The sequence below is a fragment of the Oncorhynchus clarkii genome, chromosome 4 (assembly GCF_045791955.1).
Source record: "Oncorhynchus clarkii lewisi isolate Uvic-CL-2024 chromosome 4, UVic_Ocla_1.0, whole genome shotgun sequence".
In the NCBI taxonomy this organism is placed as follows: domain Eukaryota; kingdom Metazoa; phylum Chordata; class Actinopteri; order Salmoniformes; family Salmonidae; genus Oncorhynchus; species Oncorhynchus clarkii.
In genome coordinates, this window is record NC_092150.1 from 89,086,333 (window position 1) to 89,109,128 (window position 22,796).

The 22,796-nt window shown below is 44.0% G+C and overlaps 1 protein-coding gene across 1 annotated transcript; it reads left to right on the forward strand.

Moving 5' to 3' along the window:
• The first annotated feature begins 1,914 nt into the window (after positions 1-1,914).
• LOC139407896 (transforming growth factor beta-3 proprotein-like) lies at positions 1,915-22,278 on the forward strand. The gene is made up of 7 exons (XM_071151770.1): positions 1,915-2,822; positions 12,007-12,170; positions 15,682-15,811; positions 17,941-18,048; positions 18,737-18,923; positions 19,275-19,428; positions 20,953-22,278. Exons 1-7 carry the CDS (start codon positions 2,477-2,479, stop codon positions 21,109-21,111), a joined length of 1,248 nt encoding a protein of 415 aa, XP_071007871.1. The 5' UTR covers positions 1,915-2,476; the 3' UTR covers positions 21,112-22,278.
• The last annotated feature ends 518 nt before the right edge of the window (positions 22,279-22,796 follow it).

Here is a 22,796-nt window from a genome sequence, read left to right on the forward strand (position 1 = left end):
GGTTGGAGCAACTAGACAGGAAATGAATGTGGAAAATGATTTATACGGAATCAGGTGAGTGTTCCCATAACGTACATGGTGGGACAGCGGAGGTCCCAGATACCTAGATGGACGACGACCACACAAGGAGGAAATTATTATTTAATGTAGACAAATGATCACTAGCATAGTACCACAAACAACAACAACAACAAAAACATTGTAAGATCCTGCAGAGACTGGCTAAGGAGCTACAGTATGTCAACACAAAGACACTCCTTGAGAAATCACTGTGGTTTAACTTTCCTTTCCCAGATAACTGTGGTTTAACTTTCCTTTTCCAGATAACTGCAGAGATAAAGGAAACAATACTCTGTGCACGAGAAAGATGAGAGAATGATGAGAGACAGAGAAGAGAGAAAGATGAGAGAAAGATGAGAGACAGAGAAGAGAGAAAGATGAGAGAAAGAGAAGAGAAAAAGATGAGAGAAAAAGAAGAGAAAGATGAGAGAAAAAGAAGAGAGAAAAATGAGAGAAAGAGAAGAGAGAAAGATGAAAGAAAGAGAAGAGAGAAAGATGAGAGAAAGAGATGAGAGAAAGAGAGGAGAGAAAGAGAAGGAAAGCAGCAGACAATTGTCACAAAGTGGAAAGACGTAAAAAAAAATGTTTTTGCTAATATATTGAGAGAAAAAATTACTGAAATATCTCATTTCATAGCTCGTGAAATGCCATTCCTGCCCCGTGATTGGGTCTAGACTAAAGTTCAATCTGACCTTTGACCTTAGAAGGGATCTGCGAAATGTAATCAGCCAGTGGATACAGTATATTCTAGTAATGAAGATGAAACGATGCTGATGCTCTGTAAATACAACAACGTAGAGGACCTTACAAAATAAACATGCCGGAAAGAATGGATTTCATCAGGGATCATGGTTCGAGGTTCCTGAGTGTGCGGGAATCCTGACGGGACTCGGGGGTTGAAAGATGGACTCGTTTGGAATCTCTCTATTGGAGTTTAGTCCCTGGAATTTCTAGTAAAGTGGATTTTTGTTATGCATTCCAAATTGCACCCTATTCCCTATATAGTGCGTTACGTTTTGATCAGAGCCCTATGGGTGTCACTTGGGACTCAGATTTTGGCTTTGGTTCAGCTGATATGGAACAAGTCCATCTATCCTCGATGGTGCAAACGATGGTGTATCGTTTACTAATTTATCTAGAAATGAACTAAACGCTTCTCGGTGAAGTACTATTGTGAGCAGCGATAAGGATACGACAGGGATGGGATAGCAGGCACATGCTTGGTGTCTGGTTTGTGTCAGACATGTTTCAATTTACAATACCTTTGATATTCCACTAGAGGGCGTACTGTCTATTTTAAAAGGACAATAGCAGCAGTTGATCGGTCCACCTTCGTTACCAAGTTAATTGATTACTGACGCCGATGTTCTACCATTTTCCTCTAACAACAGTGATTAACGCAACCAGATCAATAAAAATCACCTCAAGAGTAATTGTACGCTATCAAAATAGCCTACAAGCAACATTGTAGCATATTTCGATCCTTAGATTACTCGTTGGTTATTACTGCATTGTTGGAACTAGAAACAGAAGCATTTCACTACACTCGTATTAACATCTGCTAACCATGTGTATCTGACAAATAAAATTTGATTTGAAGTAATAATAAAGTCATACAACTAAAATGTATCACTTTAAACTATTAAAAAATATATAAAATATGATAAATGGTTAGAATTACATATGATATGACACATTGTATTGAACTGATAATAGGTTATATTTTGAGATTTGAGAACTTCTACACAGAATAGAGTTATGGTCATATGGGATAGATAACCTGTGGTCCTTCCTCCATCAAAACGTCACAGCCGTCGGTATAAAACAAACGTGAGCCCGTGCTGGAGGGCGCACAGCTCTGCAACGTGACGTTAGCCGGGCGCTGTTAGGAGAAGGTGCGTGCGGGTCAGTGGCACGAAGTTGTTCATGACAAATACAAATACAAAAGGGAAGGATGCGCAGTTGTGGGGCGAGTCGGGCGACCTAAGTGGACGACAAGGGTTAAATAGAAGAATGAGAAAGACAAGTCAATAGGCGGTATGCGTTCAGTTACTAGAATGACGATTGAGACCGTTATTGCACTGAGTAGATTTTAGTTTGGCCCGCGTTTGGGATTTGATTCATTTGGAACGGCTGGGCGATAGATGTCTGATGGCTGATTACACACCTAGATTTCTATGGATCACAAACCAGCGAAATGGATTTCATCGGGAGAGAACATACGTGTATGAAGAAGCCAAATGAAAGTGCGAGAAAATAGTTTTTGTAAACTGCTATGAAGTTGATTTTGAAAGTTTAAACATACTTTTACGCTTAAGGAACCTTGGGAAATAGTCACCGGTGTGAATCCGTTATTAGACTACATTTGTTTACCTAAGTGCTTCACGAACCAAGTGCATCATTGAGCAACAGAAACATGTATCTCGGTAAAGCTCTTCTGTTGGTCCTTCTCCTAAACTACACGACTACCAGTCTTTCTCTGTCAACCTGCGCCACGGTGGATATCGATCACGTGAAGCGGAAGAGGTTCGAGGCGATACGGGGACAGATACTGAGTAAGCTCCGGTTGACCAGCCCGCCACACTCCCTGGGACCCAGTCAGGTCTCCTACCAGATCCAGTCGTTGTATAACAGTACCCGGGAGCTGCTTGAGGAGTTGGGGAGAGACCAGCAGCAAAGTTGTGGCCAAGACAACACGGAGACCGAATATTATGCCAAAGAGATATACAAATTCAACATGGTCCAGGGACCGCCAGAAAATAGTAGGCTAAGTCGTGCTATGTTATATTCATCTTAATGCTCTTTTGGTTGAAAAGCTATTTTCTATTGTTATTTTTTGTGAAACTCTTTTTGATGGTAGTTGGGCGCTCCATTACGCACGAGATCAATGAATAGAGAGCGTGCCAAATGCGTAATTTTGAAAACTTCCACGTGATCACAAGAGGGAGGTGGGCTGTTACCTGAGTGAAGATCATACAATTAGTGGTTTATCTATTTGTCATGACAATGATGGGTCCTATCTGGGCTTTACATAGTTGATAGTTGACAACGGATAGGAACCGATCAACTCTGTATATTACATATATGGAGTGTGTGGATAACATACAGTAGACCAGAGTTTCCCAAACTCGGGCCTCGGGACCCCAATGGGTGCCCCCCCCCCCCCCCCCCCCCAAAAAAAAAAAAACGTGCACCTCATTGAGGTCATGAGGACTGAGTTTGGGAAACCCTGTGAGTACCCAGATGGAACCCTGTGAGTACCCAGATGGAACCCTGTGAGTACCCAGATGGAACCCTGTGAGTACCCAGATGGAACCCTGTGAGTATCCAGATGGAACCCTGTGAGTACCCAGATGGAACCCTGTGAGTACCCAGATGGAATGTGTCAGAAATGATCTGTTTAAGATCTCCTTAGATGTGCTAACTTCTGTTCACTTTATTGGCCGTATTCAGGAACGTGTCTAGGACTTCAGTGAGATGTGGGACTAGTAGAAGCTATGTTGTGGATGAACCTGGAAGTTGCCTCAGCTCTTTCCCCCAACCTATTTCAATCCAGAAGACTCGAGTTTTGTGTAAAGTCGTTCCTACTCCTCCTTCCTCACTCTTCCTCTTCCCTCCCTCTTTTTCCCCATGGACCCAGTCCCTCTCACCAGATGTGTCCGTTTTAGTTTCAGCCAGGCCCAAATGAGAGGGACATCTGCCCAAGCTGATTGGAACAGGGCTGGGGAAGGGAAGGGGAAGCCTTGCTGAGGGGAGATAGGAAAAGTTAACATGGAGACAGGAAAACTTAGCTGAGGGAAGGACAGTGAAAGTTAACATGGAGAAAGAAACAGTTAGCAGATGGAAGGACCTCCTCCACTCCTTAGTAAGAGATCCACTCCCCACCACACACTATCTCCCTTTCCCTATCTCACCTAATTATCACCTTTATAGACATCCACTCCCCACCACACATTGTCTGTGAGGTCTGAGTAACAATTTCTGAGAAGAGAGGTGACATGGAAGGGGGGTAGAGAGGTGGGGGGGTTAGTGTTTTTAAGTGTAGAAGAATTTGAAGAAGGTCTTTTGGGTCGACGCAAAGCCCATTGCATCATGGTCCCTTTGAAATCAACAAGTGTCCATATAAAGTGCTCCCGACCAAAAAGCAACACAACATGGACAGATTGCTGCCTTTCGCTCCTACTACATCCTGAAGCCCAGTTAAAAACACAATGTAAACAAACATAATGAGTGATGCATATTGAGGAGGCTCCAGGGTGAAGGTTCCTCTAGGGACAAATCTAGGATCAGATTCCCATCCCTTAAATCCTAACTTTAACAATTAGTGGGTGGGGGAGGGCGACTAAAATGCAAAACTGACCCAAGATCGGTGTCTAGAGGCATCTACAACCTACTCCCATTTAGGATACTCCATTCCTCTTGTTTACAAAAGCTCTATGGCGTTGCAGTATTTCCCTGGGGGGTCAAAGGTCAAACTTTCCTTAATGATCTCGATCGACATCGATTGACGATCTTCCTCTTTAGCCACTTGGCTCATCCTAATGAACTATTATCCCTTATAGTGTATAGAAGAAAAAAAGTGACAATAGTCATCTGTAACAGTATAGGTTGAAGTTTAGATTTGACTGAATATTGGCATTGATCTCGTACTCTGTATGAAAAGACGATTGTCAAACGCACCGAAATGCAAGAGATTCACATAATCTTGTTGTGGTTCTTTATTTAACCAGAGGTCACACGTTGAGATTTGCATTTCTTTTTTTTCCAGCTCTGACCAAGAGTGCTGCATATACATGAGATACAACACAACATAACTAACTATAAATGAAAGTTAAAAACAGTGCAAAGTGTAAAAGAGAGCTTTAAAAGAGCAGGTTCAGTTGTCAATAGCGTCATCATGTGTAACGGATGTGAAATCGGCTAGCTTAGTTAGCGGTGGTACGCGCTAAATAGCGTTTCCATCGGTGACGTCACTTGCTCTGAGACCTTGAAGTAGTTGGTTCCACTTGCTCTGCAAGGGCCGCGGCTTTTGTGGAGCGATGGGTAACGATGCTTCGTGGGTGACTGTTGTTGTCTGTGTGCAGAGGGTCCCTGGTTCGCGCCCGGGTATGGGCGAGGGGACGGTCTAAAGTTATACTGTTACACATGCATATGCAGTATTCACCCCAATGGGGACTAATGACTTCAGCATATGCTGCTTTCTGGACGGAGCCAGCAGCAAACACGGAGGATGGTTTTTCTATATGTTACCTGTTGTGCACATTGCCCTTTCCCTCAGCTGGCTACAGACTTTTAGAAGTCCACTTACGTCAGAGAGGAAGAGACCCCAGTTTTTTGTAAATGCCTTCCAATGCCAGGAAGGCTGTCTTGACTGTCTTTACACCTGAGAATTTCTAGTGACTTGAATTACTCAAGAAAACACCGGTTCAACATTGTTATACAGTGGGAAGAAAAAAAAGTATGTGAACCCTTTAGAATGACCTGGATAAATTGGTCATAAACCTTTATCTGATATTCGTCTAGGTCACAACAAATGGACAAACACAGTCTGCTTAAACGAATAACAGACAAACGATTATATGTTTCCATGTCTTTATTGAACACACCGTGTAAACATTCACAGTGCAGGGTGGGAAAAGTATGTGAACCTTTGGATTTAATAACAGGTTGACCCTGTTTTGACAGCAATGACCTCAGACAAACGTTTTCTGTAGTTGCAGATCAGACCTGCACAACGGTCAGGAGGAATTTTGGAACATTCCTCTTTACAAAACTGTTTCAGTTCCACAATATTCTTGGGATGTCTGGTGTGAACCGCATCACCACAGCATCTCAATCAGGTTGAGGTCAGGACTCTGACTGGGCCACTCCAGAAGGTGTATTTTCTTCTGTTGAAGCCATTCTGTTGTTGATTTACTTGTGTCTTTTGGGTTGTTGTCCTGTTGCATCACCCAACTTCTGTTGAGTTTCAATTAGCAGACAGATGACCTTACATTCACCTTCAACATGTCTTGATAAAATTGGGAATTCATTTTTCCATCGATGATAGCAAGCTGTCCAGGCCCTGAGGCAGCAAAGCAGCCCCAAACCATGATGCTCCCTCCACCAGACTTTACAGTTGGGATGAGGTTTTGATGTTTGTGTGCTTTGCCTTTTTTTTCCACACATAGTGTTGTGTGTTCCTTCCAAACAACTCAACTTTAGTTTAATCTATCCACAAAATATTTTGCTAGAAGCGCTGTGGAACATCCAGGTGCTCTTTTGCAAACTTCAGACGTGCAGCAATGTTTTTTTTGAACAGCAGTGGCTTCTTCCATGGTGTCCTCCAATGAACACCGTTCTTGTTTAGTGTTTTACGTATCGTAGACTCAACAGAGATGTTAGCATCTTTCAGAGATTTCTGTAAGTCTTTAGCTGATACTCTAGGATTCTTCTTAACCTCATTGAGATTTCTGCTCTGTGCTCTTGCAGTCATCTTTGCAGGGCGGCCACTCCTAGGGAGAGTAGCAACAGTGCTGAACTTTCTCCATTTATAGACAATTTGTCTTACCGTGGACTGACTTTTAGAGATACTTTTGTAACCCTGTCCAGCTTTATGCAAGGCAACAATTCTCAATTGTACGTCTTCTGAGATCTCTTTTGTTGGAGGCATGGTTCACATCAGGCAATGCTTCTTGTGAATAGCAAACACACATTTTGTGAGTGTTTTTTTTTATAGTGCAAGGCAGCTTTAATCAACATCTTCAACCTCATCCTATTGATTAGACTCCAGGTTGGTTGACTCCTGACTCCAATTAAAAAAGTCATTAGCCATTAGGGGGTTCACATACATTTTTCCAACCTACACTTTGAATGTTTAAATGATGTATTCAATATAGACAAACAAAAATACATAATTGTGTGTTATTAGTTTAAGCACATTGTGTTATTGTTGTGACTTAGATCAGATCAAATGTTATGTCAAATTTATGCAGAAATCCAGGTAATTCCAAAGGGTTCACATACTTTTTCTTGACACTGTGGTGCCATTGGCAAATCTGGTACCCCTGATTGTGGAAATAAAGAGAGCACATATCATGATGACATTATATTAGTGTTATGATGAACCCCCCTTTGCCAGATGAACTTCACCAGGTGCACAAACTTCCTCATATAAAGAGAATCGTTGAAGTTATATCCCTTGACCCTTGATGCTTTCCACCTGACGAGATCTATTCAAAGCCTTTTCTACTTCAGACCAGACCCCTCCTACTTCAGACCAGACCCCTCCTACTTCAGACCAGACCCCTCCTACTTCAGACCAGACCCCTCCTACTTCAGACCAGACCCCTCCTACTTAAGACCAGACCCCATCTACTTCAGACCAGACCCCTCCTACTTCCGACCAGACCCCTCCTACTTCAGACCAGACCCCTCCTACTTCAGACTAGACCCCTCCTACTTCAGACCAGACCCCTACTACTTCAGACCAGACCCCTCCTACTTCAGACCAGACACTTCCTACTTCAGACCAGACACCTACTACTTCAGACCAGACCCCTACTACTTCAGACCCCTCCTACTTCAGACCAGACCCCTACTACTTCAGACCCTTCCTACTTCAGACCAGAACCCTCTTACTTCAGACCCCTCCTACTTCAGACCAGACCCCTCATACTTCAGAGCCGACCCCGTCTACTTCAGACCAGACCCCTCCTACTTCAGACCCCTCTACTTCAGACCAGACCCCTCCTACTTCAGACCAGACCACTCCTACTTCAGAGCAGACCCCTCCTACTTCAGACCAGACACCTACTACTTCAGACCAGACCCCTCCTACTTCAGACCCCTTCTACTTCAGACCAGACCCCTCCTACTTCAGACCAGACCAATCCTACTTCAGAGCAGACCCCTCCTACTTCAGACCAGACCCCTCCTACTTCAGACCAGACCCCTCCTACTTCAGACCCCTCCTACTTCAGACCAGACCCCTCCTACTTCAGACCAGACCCCTCCTACTTCAGACCCCTCCTACTTCAGACCAGACCCCTCCTACTTCAGACCAGACCACTACTACTTCAGACCCCTCCTACTTCAGACCAGACCACTACTACTTCAGACCCCTCCTTCTTCAGACCACTACTACTTCAGACCCCTCCTACTTCAGACCAGACCACTACTACTTCAGACTACAGGGCAGGGGAGACTACAGGGCAGGGGAGACTACAGGGCAGGGAGACTACAATTACTGAGCTCGGTCCTCCCTATGCCTGTTTCTTGCAAATAAACTGCCCTACTGTCTGTCTCCAACAACCTGCCCTACTGTCTGTCTCCTCTCTGTCTCCAACAACCTGCCCTACTGTCTGTCTCCTCTCTGTCTCCAACAACCTGCCCTACTGTCTGTCTCCTCTCTGTCTCCAACAACCTGCCCTACTGTCTGTCTCCAACAACCTGCCCTACTGTCTGTCTACTCTCTGTCTCCAACAACCTGCCCTACTGCCTGTCTCCTCTCTGTCTCCAACAACCTGCCCTACTGTCTGTCTGCTCCTCTCTGTCTCCAACAACCTGCCCTATTGTCTGTCTCCAACAACCTGCCCTACTGTCTGTCTCCAACAACCTGCCCCACATGACCTTCCCTACTGTCCTAAATGTCTCTTCTCTGTGTCCTACAGACGACCTTCCCTACTGTCCTAAATGTCTCTTCTCTCTGTAATACAGATTACCTTCCCTACTGTCCTAAATGTCTCTTCTCTCTGTCCTACAGATGACCTTCCCTACTGTCCTAAATGTCTCTTCTCTGTGTCCTACAGATTACCTTCCCTACTGTCCTAAATGTCTCTTCTCTCTGTCCTACAAATGACCTTCCCTACTGTCCTAAATGTCTCTTCTCTCTGTCCTACAGATGACCTTCTCTACTATCCTAAAGATCTCTTCTCTGTGTCCTACAGATGACCTTCCCTACTGTCCTTAAAGGTCTCTTCTCTGTGTCCTACAGATGACCTTCCCTACTGTCCTTAAAGGTCTCTTCTCTCTGTCCTACAGATGACCTTCCCTACTGTCCTAAAGGTCTCTTCTCTCTGTCCTACAGATGACCTTCCCTACTGTCCTTAAAGGTCTCTTCTCTCTGTCCTACAGATGACCTTCCCTACTGTCCTAAATGTCTCTTCTCTGTGTCCTACAGATGACCTTCCCTACTGTCCTAAAGGTCTCTTCTCTCTGTAATACAGATGACCTTCCCTACTGTCCTAAAGGTCTCTTCTCTCTGTCCTACAGATGACCTTCCCTACTGTCCTTAAAGGTCTCTTCTCTCTGTCCTACAGATGATCTTCCCTACTGTCCTAAAGGTGTCTTCTCTCTGTAATACAGATGACCTTCCCTACTGTCCTAATGGTCTCTTCTCTCTGTAATACAGATTACCTTCCCTACTGTCCTTAAATGTCTCTTCTCTGTGTCCTACAGATGACCTTCCCTACTGTCCTTAAAGGTCTCTTCTCTCTGTGTCCTACAGATGACCTTCCCTACTGTCCTTAAAGGTCTCTTCTCTCTGTGTCCTACAGATGACCTTCCCTACTGTCCTTAAAGGTCTCTTCTCTCTGTGTCCTACAGATGACCTTCCCTACTGTCCTTAAAGGTCTCTTCTCTCTGTGTCCTACAGATGACCTTCCCTACTGTCCTTAAAGGTCTCTTCTCTCTGTCCTACAGATGATCTTCCCTACTGTCCTAAAGGTGTCTTCTCTCTGTAATACAGATGACCTTCCCTACTGTCCTAATGGTCTCTTCTCTCTGTAATACAGATTACCTTCCCTACTGTCCTTAAATGTCTCTTCTCTGTGTCCTACAGATGACCTTCCCTACTATCCTTAAAGGTCTCTTCTCTCTGTGTCCTACAGATGACCTTCCCTACTGTCCTTAAAGGTCTCTTCTCTCTGTGTCCTACAGATGACCTTCCCTACTGTCCTTAAAGGTCTCTTCTCTCTGTGTCCTACAGATGACCTTCCCTACTGTCCTAAATGTCTCTTCTCTCTGTAATACAGATGACCTTCCCTACTGTCATTAAAGGTCTCTTCTCTCTGTAATACAGATGACCTTCCCTACTGTCCTTAAAGGTCTCTTCTCTCTGTCCTACAGATGACCTTCCCTACTGTCCTAAATGTCTCTTCTCTGTGTCCTACAGATGACCTTCCCTACTGTCCTAAAGGTCTCTTCTCTCTGTAATACAGATGACCTTCCCTACTGTCCTAAAGGTCTCTTCTCTCTGTCCTACAGATGACCTTCCCTACTGTCCTTAAAGGTCTCTTCTCTCTGTCCTACAGATGATCTTCCCTACTGTCCTAAAGGTGTCTTCTCTCTGTAATACAGATGACCTTCCCTACTGTCCTAATGGTCTCTTCTCTCTGTAATACAGATTACCTTCCCTACTGTCCTTAAATGTCTCTTCTCTGTGTCCTACAGATGACCTTCCCTACTGTCCTTAAAGGTCTCTTCTCTCTGTGTCCTACAGATGACCTTCCCTACTGTCCTTAAAGGTCTCTTCTCTCTGTGTCCTACAGATGACCTTCCCTACTGTCCTTAAAGGTCTCTTCTCTCTGTGTCCTACAGATGACCTTCCCTACTGTCCTTAAAGGTCTCTTCTCTCTGTGTCCTACAGATGACCTTCCCTACTGTCCTTAAAGGTCTCTTCTCTCTGTCCTACAGATGATCTTCCCTACTGTCCTAAAGGTGTCTTCTCTCTGTAATACAGATGACCTTCCCTACTGTCCTAATGGTCTCTTCTCTCTGTAATACAGATTACCTTCCCTACTGTCCTTAAATGTCTCTTCTCTGTGTCCTACAGATGACCTTCCCTACTATCCTTAAAGGTCTCTTCTCTCTGTGTCCTACAGATGACCTTCCCTACTGTCCTTAAAGGTCTCGTCTCTCTGTGTCCTACAGATGACCTTCCCTACTGTCCTTAAAGGTCTCTTCTCTCTGTGTCCTACAGATGACCTTCCCTACTGTCCTAAATGTCTCTTCTCTCTGTAATACAGATGACCTTCCCTACTGTCATTAAAGGTCTCTTCTCTCTGTAATACAGATGACCTTCCCTACTGTCCTTAAAGGTCTCTTCTCTCTGTGTCCTACAGATGACCTTCCCTACTGTCCTTAAAGGTCTCTTCTCTCTGTGTCCTACAGATGACCTTCCCTACTGTCCTTAAAGGTCTCTTCTCTCTGTGTCCTACAGATGACCTTCCCTACTGTCCTTAAAGGTCTCTTCTCTCTGTGTCCTACAGATGACCTTCCCTACTGTCCTTAAAGGTCTCTTCTCTCTGTAATACAGATGACCTTCCCTACTGTCCTTAAAGGTCTCTTCTCTCTGTAATACAGATGACCTTCCCTACTGTCCTAAAGGTCTCTTCTCTGTGTCCTACAGATGACCTTCCCTACTGTCCTTAAAGGTATCTTCTCTCTGTCCTACAGATGACCTTCCCTACTGTCCTAAAGGTCTCTTCTATCTGTCCTACAGATGACCTTCCCTACTGTCCTAAAGGTCTATTCTCTCTGTCCTACAGATGACCTTCCCTACTGTCCTAAATGTCTCTTCTCTCTGTAATACAGATGACCTTCCCTACTGTCCTAAAGGTCTCTTCTCTGTGTCCTACAGATGACCTTCCCTACTGTCCTAAATGTCTCTTCTCTCTGTAATACAGATGACCTTCCCTACTGTCCTTAAAGGTCTCTTCTCTCTGTAATACAGATGACCTTCCCTACTGTCCTAAATGTCTCTTCTCTGTGTCCTACAGATGACATTCCCTACTGTCCTAAAGGTCTCTTCTCTCTGTGTCCTACAGATGACCTTTCCTACTGTCCTAAAGGTCTCTTCTCTCTGTCCTACAGATGACCTTCCCTACTGTCCTGAAGGTCTCTTCTCTCTGTCCTACAGATGACCTTCCCTACTGTCCTTAAAGGTCTCTTCTCTCTGTCCTACAGATGACCTTCCCTACTGTCCTAAAGGCATCACCTCCAAAGTTTTCCGTTTCAATGTGTCGGCCATGGAGAGGAACTCCACCAACCTGTTCCGAGCTGAGTTCCGTGCTCTCAGGGTTCCAAACTCTGCTGCCAATAGGAACGAACAGAGGGTCGAGCTCTACCAGGTGTGTAAAGGTACCCCTCCGTCTCTCCATGTCCTTCAGAGATCTTTAACTCCGCCTGACCCCCAAGAAATAACTGCATCGTTTTCTAAGGACCTGAAGCGAGGGGACCATCTCTCCCGGCGCCAACAAGATGGAGCCGGCAGGGATGGTCGCTTCCGAGCCTGTTCACCCGCTCTATCATCCAGAAGGCGAGGTCAGTACAGGTGCATCAAGGCAGGGACCGAGAGACTGAAAAACAGCTTCTATCTCAAGGCCTTCAGACTGTTAAACAGCCATCACTACCATAGAGAGGCTGCTGCCAACATACAGACTCAAATCTCTGGCCATCAGACTGTTAAACAGCCACCACTAACATAGAGAGGCTGCTGCCAACATACAGACTCAAATCTCTGGCCATCAGACTGTTAAACAGCCACCACTAACATAGAGAGGCTGCTGCCAACATACAGACTCAAATCTCTGGCCATCAGACTGTTAAACAGCCATCATTAACATAGAGAGGCTGCTGCCAACATACAGACTCAAATCTCTGGCCATCAGAGTGTTAAACAGCCACCACTAACATAGAGAGGCTGCTGCCAACATACAGACTCAAATCTCTGGCCATCCGACTGTTAAACAGCCACCACTACCATAGAGAGGCTGCTGCCAACATACAGACTCAAATCTCTGGCCATCAGACTGTTAAACAGCCACCACTAACATAGAGAGGCTGCTGCCAACATACAGACTCAAATCTCTGGCTATCAGACTGTTAAACAGCCATCATTAACATAGAGAGGCTGCTGCCAACATACAGACTCAAATCTCTGGCTATCAGACTGTTAAACAGCCATCATTAACATAGAGAGGCTGCTGCCAACATACTGACTCAAATCTCTGGCTATCAGACTGTTAAACAGCCATCACTACCATAGAGAGGCTGCTGCCAACATACTGACTCAAATCTCTGGCCACTTTAATACATGGACTTATTTAAAGTGACTGGTTATACCTTTACTAAACGCCACTTTAAAAATGTCTTCATACCCAACATTACTCATCTCATATGTATATACTGTACTCTATACCATCTACTGCATCTTGCCTATGCCGCACGGCCATCGCTCACCCATATATTTGTATGTACATATTCCTATTCCATTCCTTTACATTTGTATGTATTAGGTAGTTGTTGTGAATTTGTTAGATATTACTGCACGGTCGGGAACAAGAAACACAAGCATTTCGCTACACTCGCATTAACATCCGCTAACCATGTGTATGTGACCAATAACATCTGCTAACCATGTGTATGTGACCAATAACATCTGCTAACCGTGTGTATGTGTCCAATAACAACTGCTAACCATGTGTATGTGACCAATAGCATCTGCTAACCATGTGTATGTGACCAATAACATTTGCTAACCATGTGTATGTGACCAATAACATCTGCTAACCATGTGTATGTGACCAATAACATCTGCTAACCATGTGTATGTGACCAATAACATCTGCTAACCGTGTGTATGTGACCAATACAATTTGATTTGACAATGATAAGTCTTTCCTCCTAGTTTAATTTAGAGGTGGGGAACACAAAGGCCTGCAAACCAACATCCAGGTCATCAGGCATCAACATGGAAGGCTGTTCCAAATGACACCCTATTCCCTATATAGTGCACTACTTTAGACCAGATCCCTATGGCACCCTATTCCCTATATAGTGCACTACTTTAGACCAGATCCCTATGGCACCCTATTCCCTATATAGTGCACTACTTTAGACCAGATCCCTATGGTATCCTATTCCCTATATAGTGCACTACATTAGACCAGATCCCTATTGGCCCTGATCAAAAGGTAGTGTACTGTAAAGTGACTAGGGTGCCATTTGGGATGTAACAGTTGTCAATTAATACTGCTAGAAGTCTTGCTCTTTAATTAAGCAGGGGGTGAAAGAGTATGTGTGGGAGGGGCCTGGTAGAGGTAACACAGTGCTATGAGATGTGAGGGAGGGGCCTGGTAGAGGTAACACAGTGCTATGAGATGTGAGGGAGGGGCCTGGTAGAGGTAACACAGTGCTATGAGATGTGAGGGAGGGGCCTAGTAGAGGTAACACAGTGCTATGAGATGTGAGGGAGGGGCCTGGTAGAGGTAACACAGTGCTATGAGATGTGAGGGAGGGGCCTAGTAGAGGTAACACAGTGCTATGAGATGTGTGGGAGGGGCCTGGTAGAGGTAACACAGTGCTATGAGATGTGAGGGAGGGGCCTGGTAGAGGTAACACAGTGCTCTAAGATGTGAGGGAGGGGCCTGGTAGAGGTAACACAGTGCTATGAGATGTGAGGGAGGGGCCTGGTAGAGGTAACACAGTGCAATGAGATGTGAGGGAGGGGCCTGGTAGAGGTAACACAGTGCTATGAGATGTGAGGGAGGGGCCTGGTAGAGGTAACACAGTGCTATGAGATGTGAGGGAGGGGCCTGGTAGAGGTAACACAGTGCTCTAAGATGTGAGGGAGGGGCCTGGTAGAGGTAACACAGTGCTCTGAGATGTGAGGGAGGGGCCTGGTAGAGGTAACACAGTGCTCTGAGATGTGAGGGAGGGGCCTAGTAGAGGTAACACAGTGCTCTGAGGTGTGAGGGAGGGGCCTGGTAGAGGTAACACTGTGCTATGAGATGTGAGGGAGGGGCCTAGTAGAGGTAACACAGTGCTCTGAGGTGTGAGGGAGGGGCCTGGTAGAGGTAACACAGTGCTCTTCACACACAGCGTCACCTCCAAGACATTATTTAAAAATATATATATATACAATTCAATAGCTTTTGTTTTGCTAAGGAGTATGATCGGTAGTGGACTTTTTTACATTTTCATATGGCCAGAAAGTTTAGTTTAGCATAGAAAGGTTTATCATGCTGACGTCGACAATAAAAAACATGTTGCCTAGTATTCCACATCCCCTCTTTTTTCAAACTTCAGTTTCAACTGAAGAAGAGGAGAGAGAAGATGATATCCAGCTTGTGGTTTGGTGGTGGGCAGCCGCCAGACCCTAACTCCAGCTCGCCAGGCCCGGAGAATGTGTACAGGGTCTGGCTCGGGGCAAGGGGAACGGGGCAGGGGAACGGGGAAAGGGGAACGCTAGGATAAAAGGAGACTTCTTTTTCAATGTTTTACTATTTGTATGAAATTCACTGAAGAGGATGGTCCTCCTCTTCCTCCTCTGATGAGCCTCCACTGTTTGAGTGTTTTAATTGAGTCTGTTTTTGGATGCCGATTCACTTCATTTTTTTTATGTTTTATTAAACTGAATGTACCGCAAACATTCTAGAAGCATCTCTCTCTAAAGCCTCTGCTCTAGAAGATGCCATACGATGTCATGGCAGTAATGAAGTCCTTATCCTTATTGTCGAGCTTCTTTACGTTTCCTCTCACAAAGTTGCTTAAAAAACGTCTCCACTAGTTGCAACAGCATCAGTGCAGTGACTCTGTATCGTTCGTATACAGTAAATCCCCCTTTTTTTTGGTTTTCAGATCCTGAGACCAGACGAGCACATAGCTAAGCAGCGCTACATCGGAGCCAAGAACGTGCTGACCAAGGGAACGCCAGAATGGGTCTCCTTCGACGTGACAGAGACGGTACGGGAGTGGTTGATGTACAGAGGTGAGGGTTTGATTCATTAATTGATTGTAGTGTTGAGCAATTTAGTGCATTTTGAGGTCGGTTTGGGGTTTCAGCGAGAGAAGAAAAAAATATACAAAAAATGATAATGCATGAAATGCATTATGGGTTGAATGTTGTAACACAGAATAAAACCATGAATAAAAGTCCCATGATGCTTGTGACTGTCCGTTACTGCTGATCACTCATTAACCGTCATTTGTTCACATTACTTTAATATAAAATGTCAGCCGTTGTGTTTATGACATTCGTTTTATTTGATGACTTTATTATTTAGTTCCCAAGTCATCATCTCATCTCTATAGAGCCGCTGTCTGTCAAAAATCACTATTTTTTTAGTAGTTCTTCAAAGTAAATAAGGCATACTTTTATGACTGCTGAGTACCACTTGTCAATCTCTTCATGTATTTTCAGGCTCGTAATCCAACTGCTTTCTATCTCTCTCCATCTTCTCCCTGTCTCCATGTCAAGTTTATTAAGCTCCCATGCAATGCATTCTGGTCATGGTAAATAATTAACACATTTTATGTAACTAACCAATGAATGCTGAACAAGTATATAAATGCAACATGTAACAATTTCAAACCATTTTATTGAGTTACAGTTAATATAAGGAAATCAGTCAATTGAAAATAGATTCATTTGGCCCTAATCTATAGATTTCACATGACTGGGCACATGACTGGGCAGTCATGGGTGGGCCTGGCTCCCAAGTAGGTGGGCCTGGCTACCAAGTGGGTGCGCCTGGCTCCTTAATGGGTGGGACTAATCAGAATACGTTTTTACCCACAAAAGGGCTTTATTACAATGGTTCTCCTTCAATGTGACAGAAATACTCCTCAGTTTCATCAGATGTCTGGGTGGCTGGTCTGACGATCCTGCAGGTGAAGAAGCCAGATGTGGAGGTCCTGGGCTGGCGTGGTTACACTTGGTCTGCTTTTGTGAGGCCAGTTGAATGTACTGCCAAATTCTCTAAAACAATGTTGGTGGCGGCTTATGGTAGAGAAATTGACATTAAATTCTCTGGCAACTGCTTTGGTGGACATTCCTACAGTCGGTATGTCAATTGCTCGCTCCCTCAAACTTGAGACGTCTGTGACGTTTTGTTGTGTGACAAAACTGCACATTTTAGAGTGGCCTTTTATCCCCAGCACAAGGTGCACCCGTGTAATGATTATGCTGTTTAATCAGCTTCTTGATATACCACACCTGTCAGGTGGATGGATTATCTTGGCAAAGGAGAAATGCTCACTAACAGGGATGTAAACAAAATTGTGCATAAAATTATAGAGAATTAAGCTTTTTGTGCATATGGAACATTTCTGGGATCTTTTATTTCAGCTCATGAAACATGGAACCAACACTTTACATGGTTGCCTTTATATTTTTGTTCAGTGTGGAATATTGGCCTGTTGGAAACTACAACTCCCTACTACATTGCACAGTTCAGGCTGGATCTGATTTATTCCTAGAGAAACTACAACTCCCTACGACATCACACAGTTCAGGCTGGATCTGATTTATTCCTAGAGAAACTACAACTCCCTACTACATTGCACAGTTCAGGCTGGATTTGATTTATTCCTAGAGAAACTACAACTCCCTACTACATTGCACAGTTCAGGCTGGATTTGATTCATTCCTAGAGAAACTACAACTCCCTACTACATCACACAGTTCAGGCTGGATCTGATTTATTCCTAGAGAAACTACAACTCCCTACTACATCACACAGTTCAGGCTGGATCTGATTTATTCCTAGAGAAACTACAACTCCCTACGATATCACACAGTTCAGGCTGGATCTGATTTATTCCTAGAGAAACTACAACTCCCTACTACATCGCACAGTTCAGGCTGGATCTGATTTATTCCTAGAGAAACTACAACTCCCTACTACATCACACAGTTCAGGCTGGATCTGATTTCTCTCTACGGAAACTACACATTGAGCTCACAGAAGAAGAAAAAACGAACTAAATGGAATTCAAATAATTGAACCGACTTCGGTCAATTCGTTTTATTTAAAAAAGTATAATTTAATCACTCAACACTAACTGATTGACATGATGAAACTACTTATCTTTCCCATGATGCCTCTCTCCTGTCAGCGACCAACCTGGGTCTGGAGATCAGCGTACACTGCCCCTGCCACACCTTCAACCCCAACGGCGACATCATCGACAATGTGAACGAAGTGCTGGAGGTCAAGTTCAAAGGTCAGCAGGCATAACATTATCTTCTTCGTGTGGTCCTTTTTGTTGTTGTTACACCACCCAATAACTGGCAAATGAACTGCAAGTCTCGCTCTGTCCTCCACATACTGATAGCTTCTTGAGCTGCATCTGTGCTCCTTTTGACAGAGTGAACATTGAACTGACATTCAAAAAAGTTTTTAAAAAAAAATAAACATTTTTAAAACGGCTTTATAAGACACAAAGTCCCCAAGTGAGGAGGCCTATGACGTCCTGGGGAACAGCACCCTTTGTCCTCAACCCGCAGTTCAAACTGCTCACCCTTGACAGACGTCGCCTGCCCTGTCTGCAGTGCTCCACCAATAGGAGCAGGGCCTCGTTTGAGCCCGAGGCCATCCACCTGGTTAACAGGACCATCAAGGAATATATAAGGAACTATTCTAGAGATAGTTTAGCCCTGACGTTAATTAACAACTGTGGCTTCCGTGAACTTGTAGTTTCTTAATTAAATTGCACCGTGCACATTTTAATTGATGCCTTAAATTGTATTTCTTATATTGTCTACGGTTGTCCTAATTTGAAAGCATCCTAAATAATAAAGTTGTAATTGTAATGAATGACCTTTTGACCTCTCTCTGCTGCAGCGGAGAAACATACAAAATGTCTGCCCTGTAACATGTACTGGCTGATATGTAACGTCTCTCTGCTACAGGTATGGAAGGGGAGTATGAGGAGCTGGGTCGTTGGGACCTGGGTCGTCTGAAGAAGAAGAAGAAGAAGAAGAAGGAGCAGAAGGAGCCGTACCTGCCTCACCTCATCCTCATGATGATCCCTCCTCACCGCCTCGACTCACAGCCACGCAGACGCAAACGGGCCCTGGACACCAACTACTGCTTCTCGTAAGGAGCCTGTATAAAACAACAATAGCAGATGAAGGATCAATGAGCCAGCTAACCTTTCCCATACGTGCAATCTGAAGCCATTCACGTGTTGGTTGATCAAGACGAGAAACTTTAATAACTTAATTGAAACTTCAACTGAGTTTAACTAAAGTTTAACTAAAGTTTAACTGAGTTTAACTAACAGTTATCACAGTTGACTACCGAGCTCATTGTTGTATAAGTGAGAAGGTATGAGTGATTCACCGTAGTTTGTTGTGCCCCCCCCCCCCTCCCTCCCAGCACTGTTGAGGAGAACTGTGATTCACCGTAGTTTATTGTGTCGTCGTCCCCCCCCCCCCCCCCCCCCAGCACTGTTGAGGAGAACTGCTGTGTGCGTCGTCTCTACATCGACTTCCGTCGGGACCTGGACTGGAAGTGGATCCACGAGCCTAAAGGATACTTCGCTAACTACTGCTCTGGACCCTGCCCTTACCTGAGGAGCTCCGATACCACGCACACACAGGTGAGGGCATTCTGACACCACACACACACACACACAGGTGAGGGCAGTCTGACACCACACACACACACACAGGTGAGGGCATTCTGACACAACACACACACACACAGGTGAGGGCAGTCTGACACCACACACACACACACAGGTGCACAACACAAACACACACACACACACACACACACACACACAGGTGAGGGCAGTCTGACACCACACACACACACACACACACACACACACACACCCACAGGTGAGGACATTCTGACACCACACAAACACACACGCAGAAACACACATACACACACAGGTGAGGGCATTCTGACAACACACACAGACACACACACACACACACCCTCACCTGTGTGTGAGGGCATTCTGACACCAGACACACACACGCACAGGTGAGGGCATTCTGACACCTCACACACAGGTGAGGGCAATTGTGGTTATTTGCACCAAGGCTATAATGACAAAAAAATACAGGCTAGGTAGCTGCTCAATAGCCCATGTAAGGTAGCAGTGAGACTCAGCAAAATTTCGTCATACACAGGACTCAACCAGAATAAAATTCAGATCTGCCAGGATTGATTTATTTACGCAATTTAGTCGTAGACCGGGACAGTTGCACATTAATCCACATTTCAGCTTCCACATCAGAAACACCAAAATGTCTGGTTCACAGCCTAAAATGAACACCTGTCCCCTGTGGGTATATTTTGGCGGGTAAGATGTCTATTTCACCAGCCTTGTTGGTGGGAAGTCAGGGCTCCACTGTGCGAGCGTTTCACTTGTGTTTGTGAATAAAAATAGTGAAATATGATCACATTTACAGTAAAAAAAATAAACACTGCAGTAACTGTTTTCAAAGTATTTCCGCCATTTTGTTTCATAGCTGGTAAATTTAATCGCACAAAATCGAAATTACAAATGCTATATAGCCTATCCCACCTCACGCTGCAACACTGTCTGGCTGGGAGCTGTGTGCACCTGAAGAGCTGAGTGAAAGATTCGTTTTTAGAAGCGTTGCGCACAGGCATAAATATAGGTTTAATTTACTTGAAACTAAAGTCTACTGAAGTGAGACTTTGTCCTTATTTTCTTAGCTATTTACATTTATTTTTGTTCACAAGCAAGGTTGTTTTTCTATGCTTAAGTTTCAACTGCTAGAGAAGAGAAGCCAGTGTTTCTACTAGTCAATCTCACAGGTACACACATGATTGGAGTCGCGTTACCGCGGTAACCTCCCGCTCTTAAAGGGGCAGGTGAACATTTAGTCTCCTCTGTGATATTTTAGTGAAGACTCAGGTCACAAAAAAAAATGAAATTATTCAATAGACCACATTTACATCTTACTGGTAATACATTTATGATAGAAACATTTAGAAAGAATGTTCATCTGTTTTTTTGTTGTGTGCTTTGTTGAAAAAATGTAAATGACCCAAAAATATGTTGGCTGGTAAAAAATCTGAATGGCTGGTAGACCAAAAAAAGTACATTTTATACCCTCATCTCTTTCTTGTTCCTTTATAGCTGCTGAGCCTGTATAACACTCTGAACCCAGAGGCTTCAGCCTCTCCCTGCTGCGTTCCCCAGGACCTGGAGCCTCTTACCATTCTCTACTACTCTGGACGTACCCCTAAAATTGAGCAGCTGTCCAACATGATCGTCAAATCCTGCAAATGCAGCTGAGGAGGCCAGGAGTAGGCCCGAAGCCTGGGAGTAGAGTAGAGGGGAATGGCCCACGTAGGTGATCTGTATTGGGACACTAGAGCCTGCCGGCCTGCCTACCTGTGGAGGACTAGACTACTACCATCCAGGCTTTTTGTATTAATCAACAAACTATGTGGCCTAGCGCTTAACACCACTTGAACTGAAGGGCCCTATCCTTGTGTAAGGAGGACATACTAGACTTTGGGATCTGAACTTCTTCATTCTTTTGATTTGTTCAGTTTAGAGTTAGTAGTTTCCTTTTACAGTTTTCTAACTGGGTTTCCTTCCCTTCCTACAAACAAACTGGGTTTCCTTCCCTTCCTACAAACAAACTGTGTTTCCTTCCCTTCCTACAAACAAACTGAGTTTCCTTCCCTTCCTACAAACAAACTGAGTTTCCTTCCCTTCCTACAAACAAACTGAGTTTCCTTCCCTTCCTACAAACAGAGTTTCCTTCCTTTTCCTTCCTACAAACAAACTGAGTTTCCTTTCCTTCCTATAAACAAACTGAGTTTCCTTCCCTTCCTACAAACAAACTGAGTTTCCTTCCCTTCCTTCCTACAAACAAACTGAGTTTCCTTCCTTTCCTTCCTACAAACAAACTGAGTTTCCTTCCCTTCCTTCCTACAAACAAACTGAGTTTCCTTCCTTTCCTTCCTACAAACAAACTGAGTTTCCATCCTTTCCTTCCTACAAACAAAATGAGTTTCCTTCCCTTCTTACAAACAAACTGAGTTTCCTTTCCTTCCTACAAACAAACTGAGTTTCCTTTCCTTCATACAAACTGAGTTTCCTTTCCTTCCTACAAACAAACTTGGTTTCCTTTCCTTCATACAAACTGAGTTTCCTTCCTTCCTACAAACAAACTGAGTGTCCTTCCTTCCTACAAACAAACTGAGTTTCCTTTCCTTCATACAAACTGAGTTTCCTTCCTTCCTACAAACAAACTGAGTTTCCTTTCCTTCCTACAAACAAACTGAGTTTCCTTCCCCTCCTACAAACAAACTGTGTTTCCTTCCCTTTCTATAAACAAAATGGCTTCCCTTCCCTTCCTACAAACAGTGGGCATTATTATCATAACACAAAGGAGAAAGGACAGACTAGCTGCCGTATCCAAAGACATACACTACTGTTCAAAAGTTTGGGGTCACATTGAAATGTCCTTGTTTTTTAAAGAAAAACACTATTTTTGTTCATTTAAAATAACATCAAATTGATCAGATATACAGTGTAGACATTATTGTAGCTGGAAACGGCAGATTTTTTAAAATGGAATATCCACATAGGTGTACATAGGCCCATTATTCTCAACCATCACTCCTGTGTTCCAATGGCACGTTGTTAACTAATCCAACTTCATCATTTTAAAAGACTAATTGATCATTAGAAAACCCTTTTGCAATTATGTTAGCAAGCACAGCTTAAAAATGTTGTCCTGATTTAAAGAAGCAATAAAACTGGCCTTCTTTAGACTAGTTGATTATCTGGAGCATCAGCATTTGTGGGTTTGATTACAGGCTGAACATGGCCAGAAACAAGGCACGTTCTTCTGAAACTTGTCAGTCTATTCTTGTTCTGAGAAATGAAGGCTATTCCATGCGAGAAATTGCCAAGAAACTGAAGATCTCGTACAACGCTGTGCACTACTCCCTTCATAGAACAGA

Excerpts from the sequence above, each read along its gene's own strand:
- LOC139407896 (XM_071151770.1), top strand. The coding sequence starts at position 2,477 with ATGTATCTCGGTAAAGCTCTTCTGTTGGTCCTTCTCCTAAACTACACG. Across the intron at positions 12,171-15,681 it reads AGAGGGTCGAGCTCTACCAG|ATCCTGAGACCAGACGAGCA; the intron begins GTGTGTAAAGGT and ends TTTGGTTTTCAG. Across the intron at positions 18,924-19,274 it reads GACACCAACTACTGCTTCTC|CACTGTTGAGGAGAACTGCT; the intron begins GTAAGGAGCCTG and ends CCCCCCCCCCAG.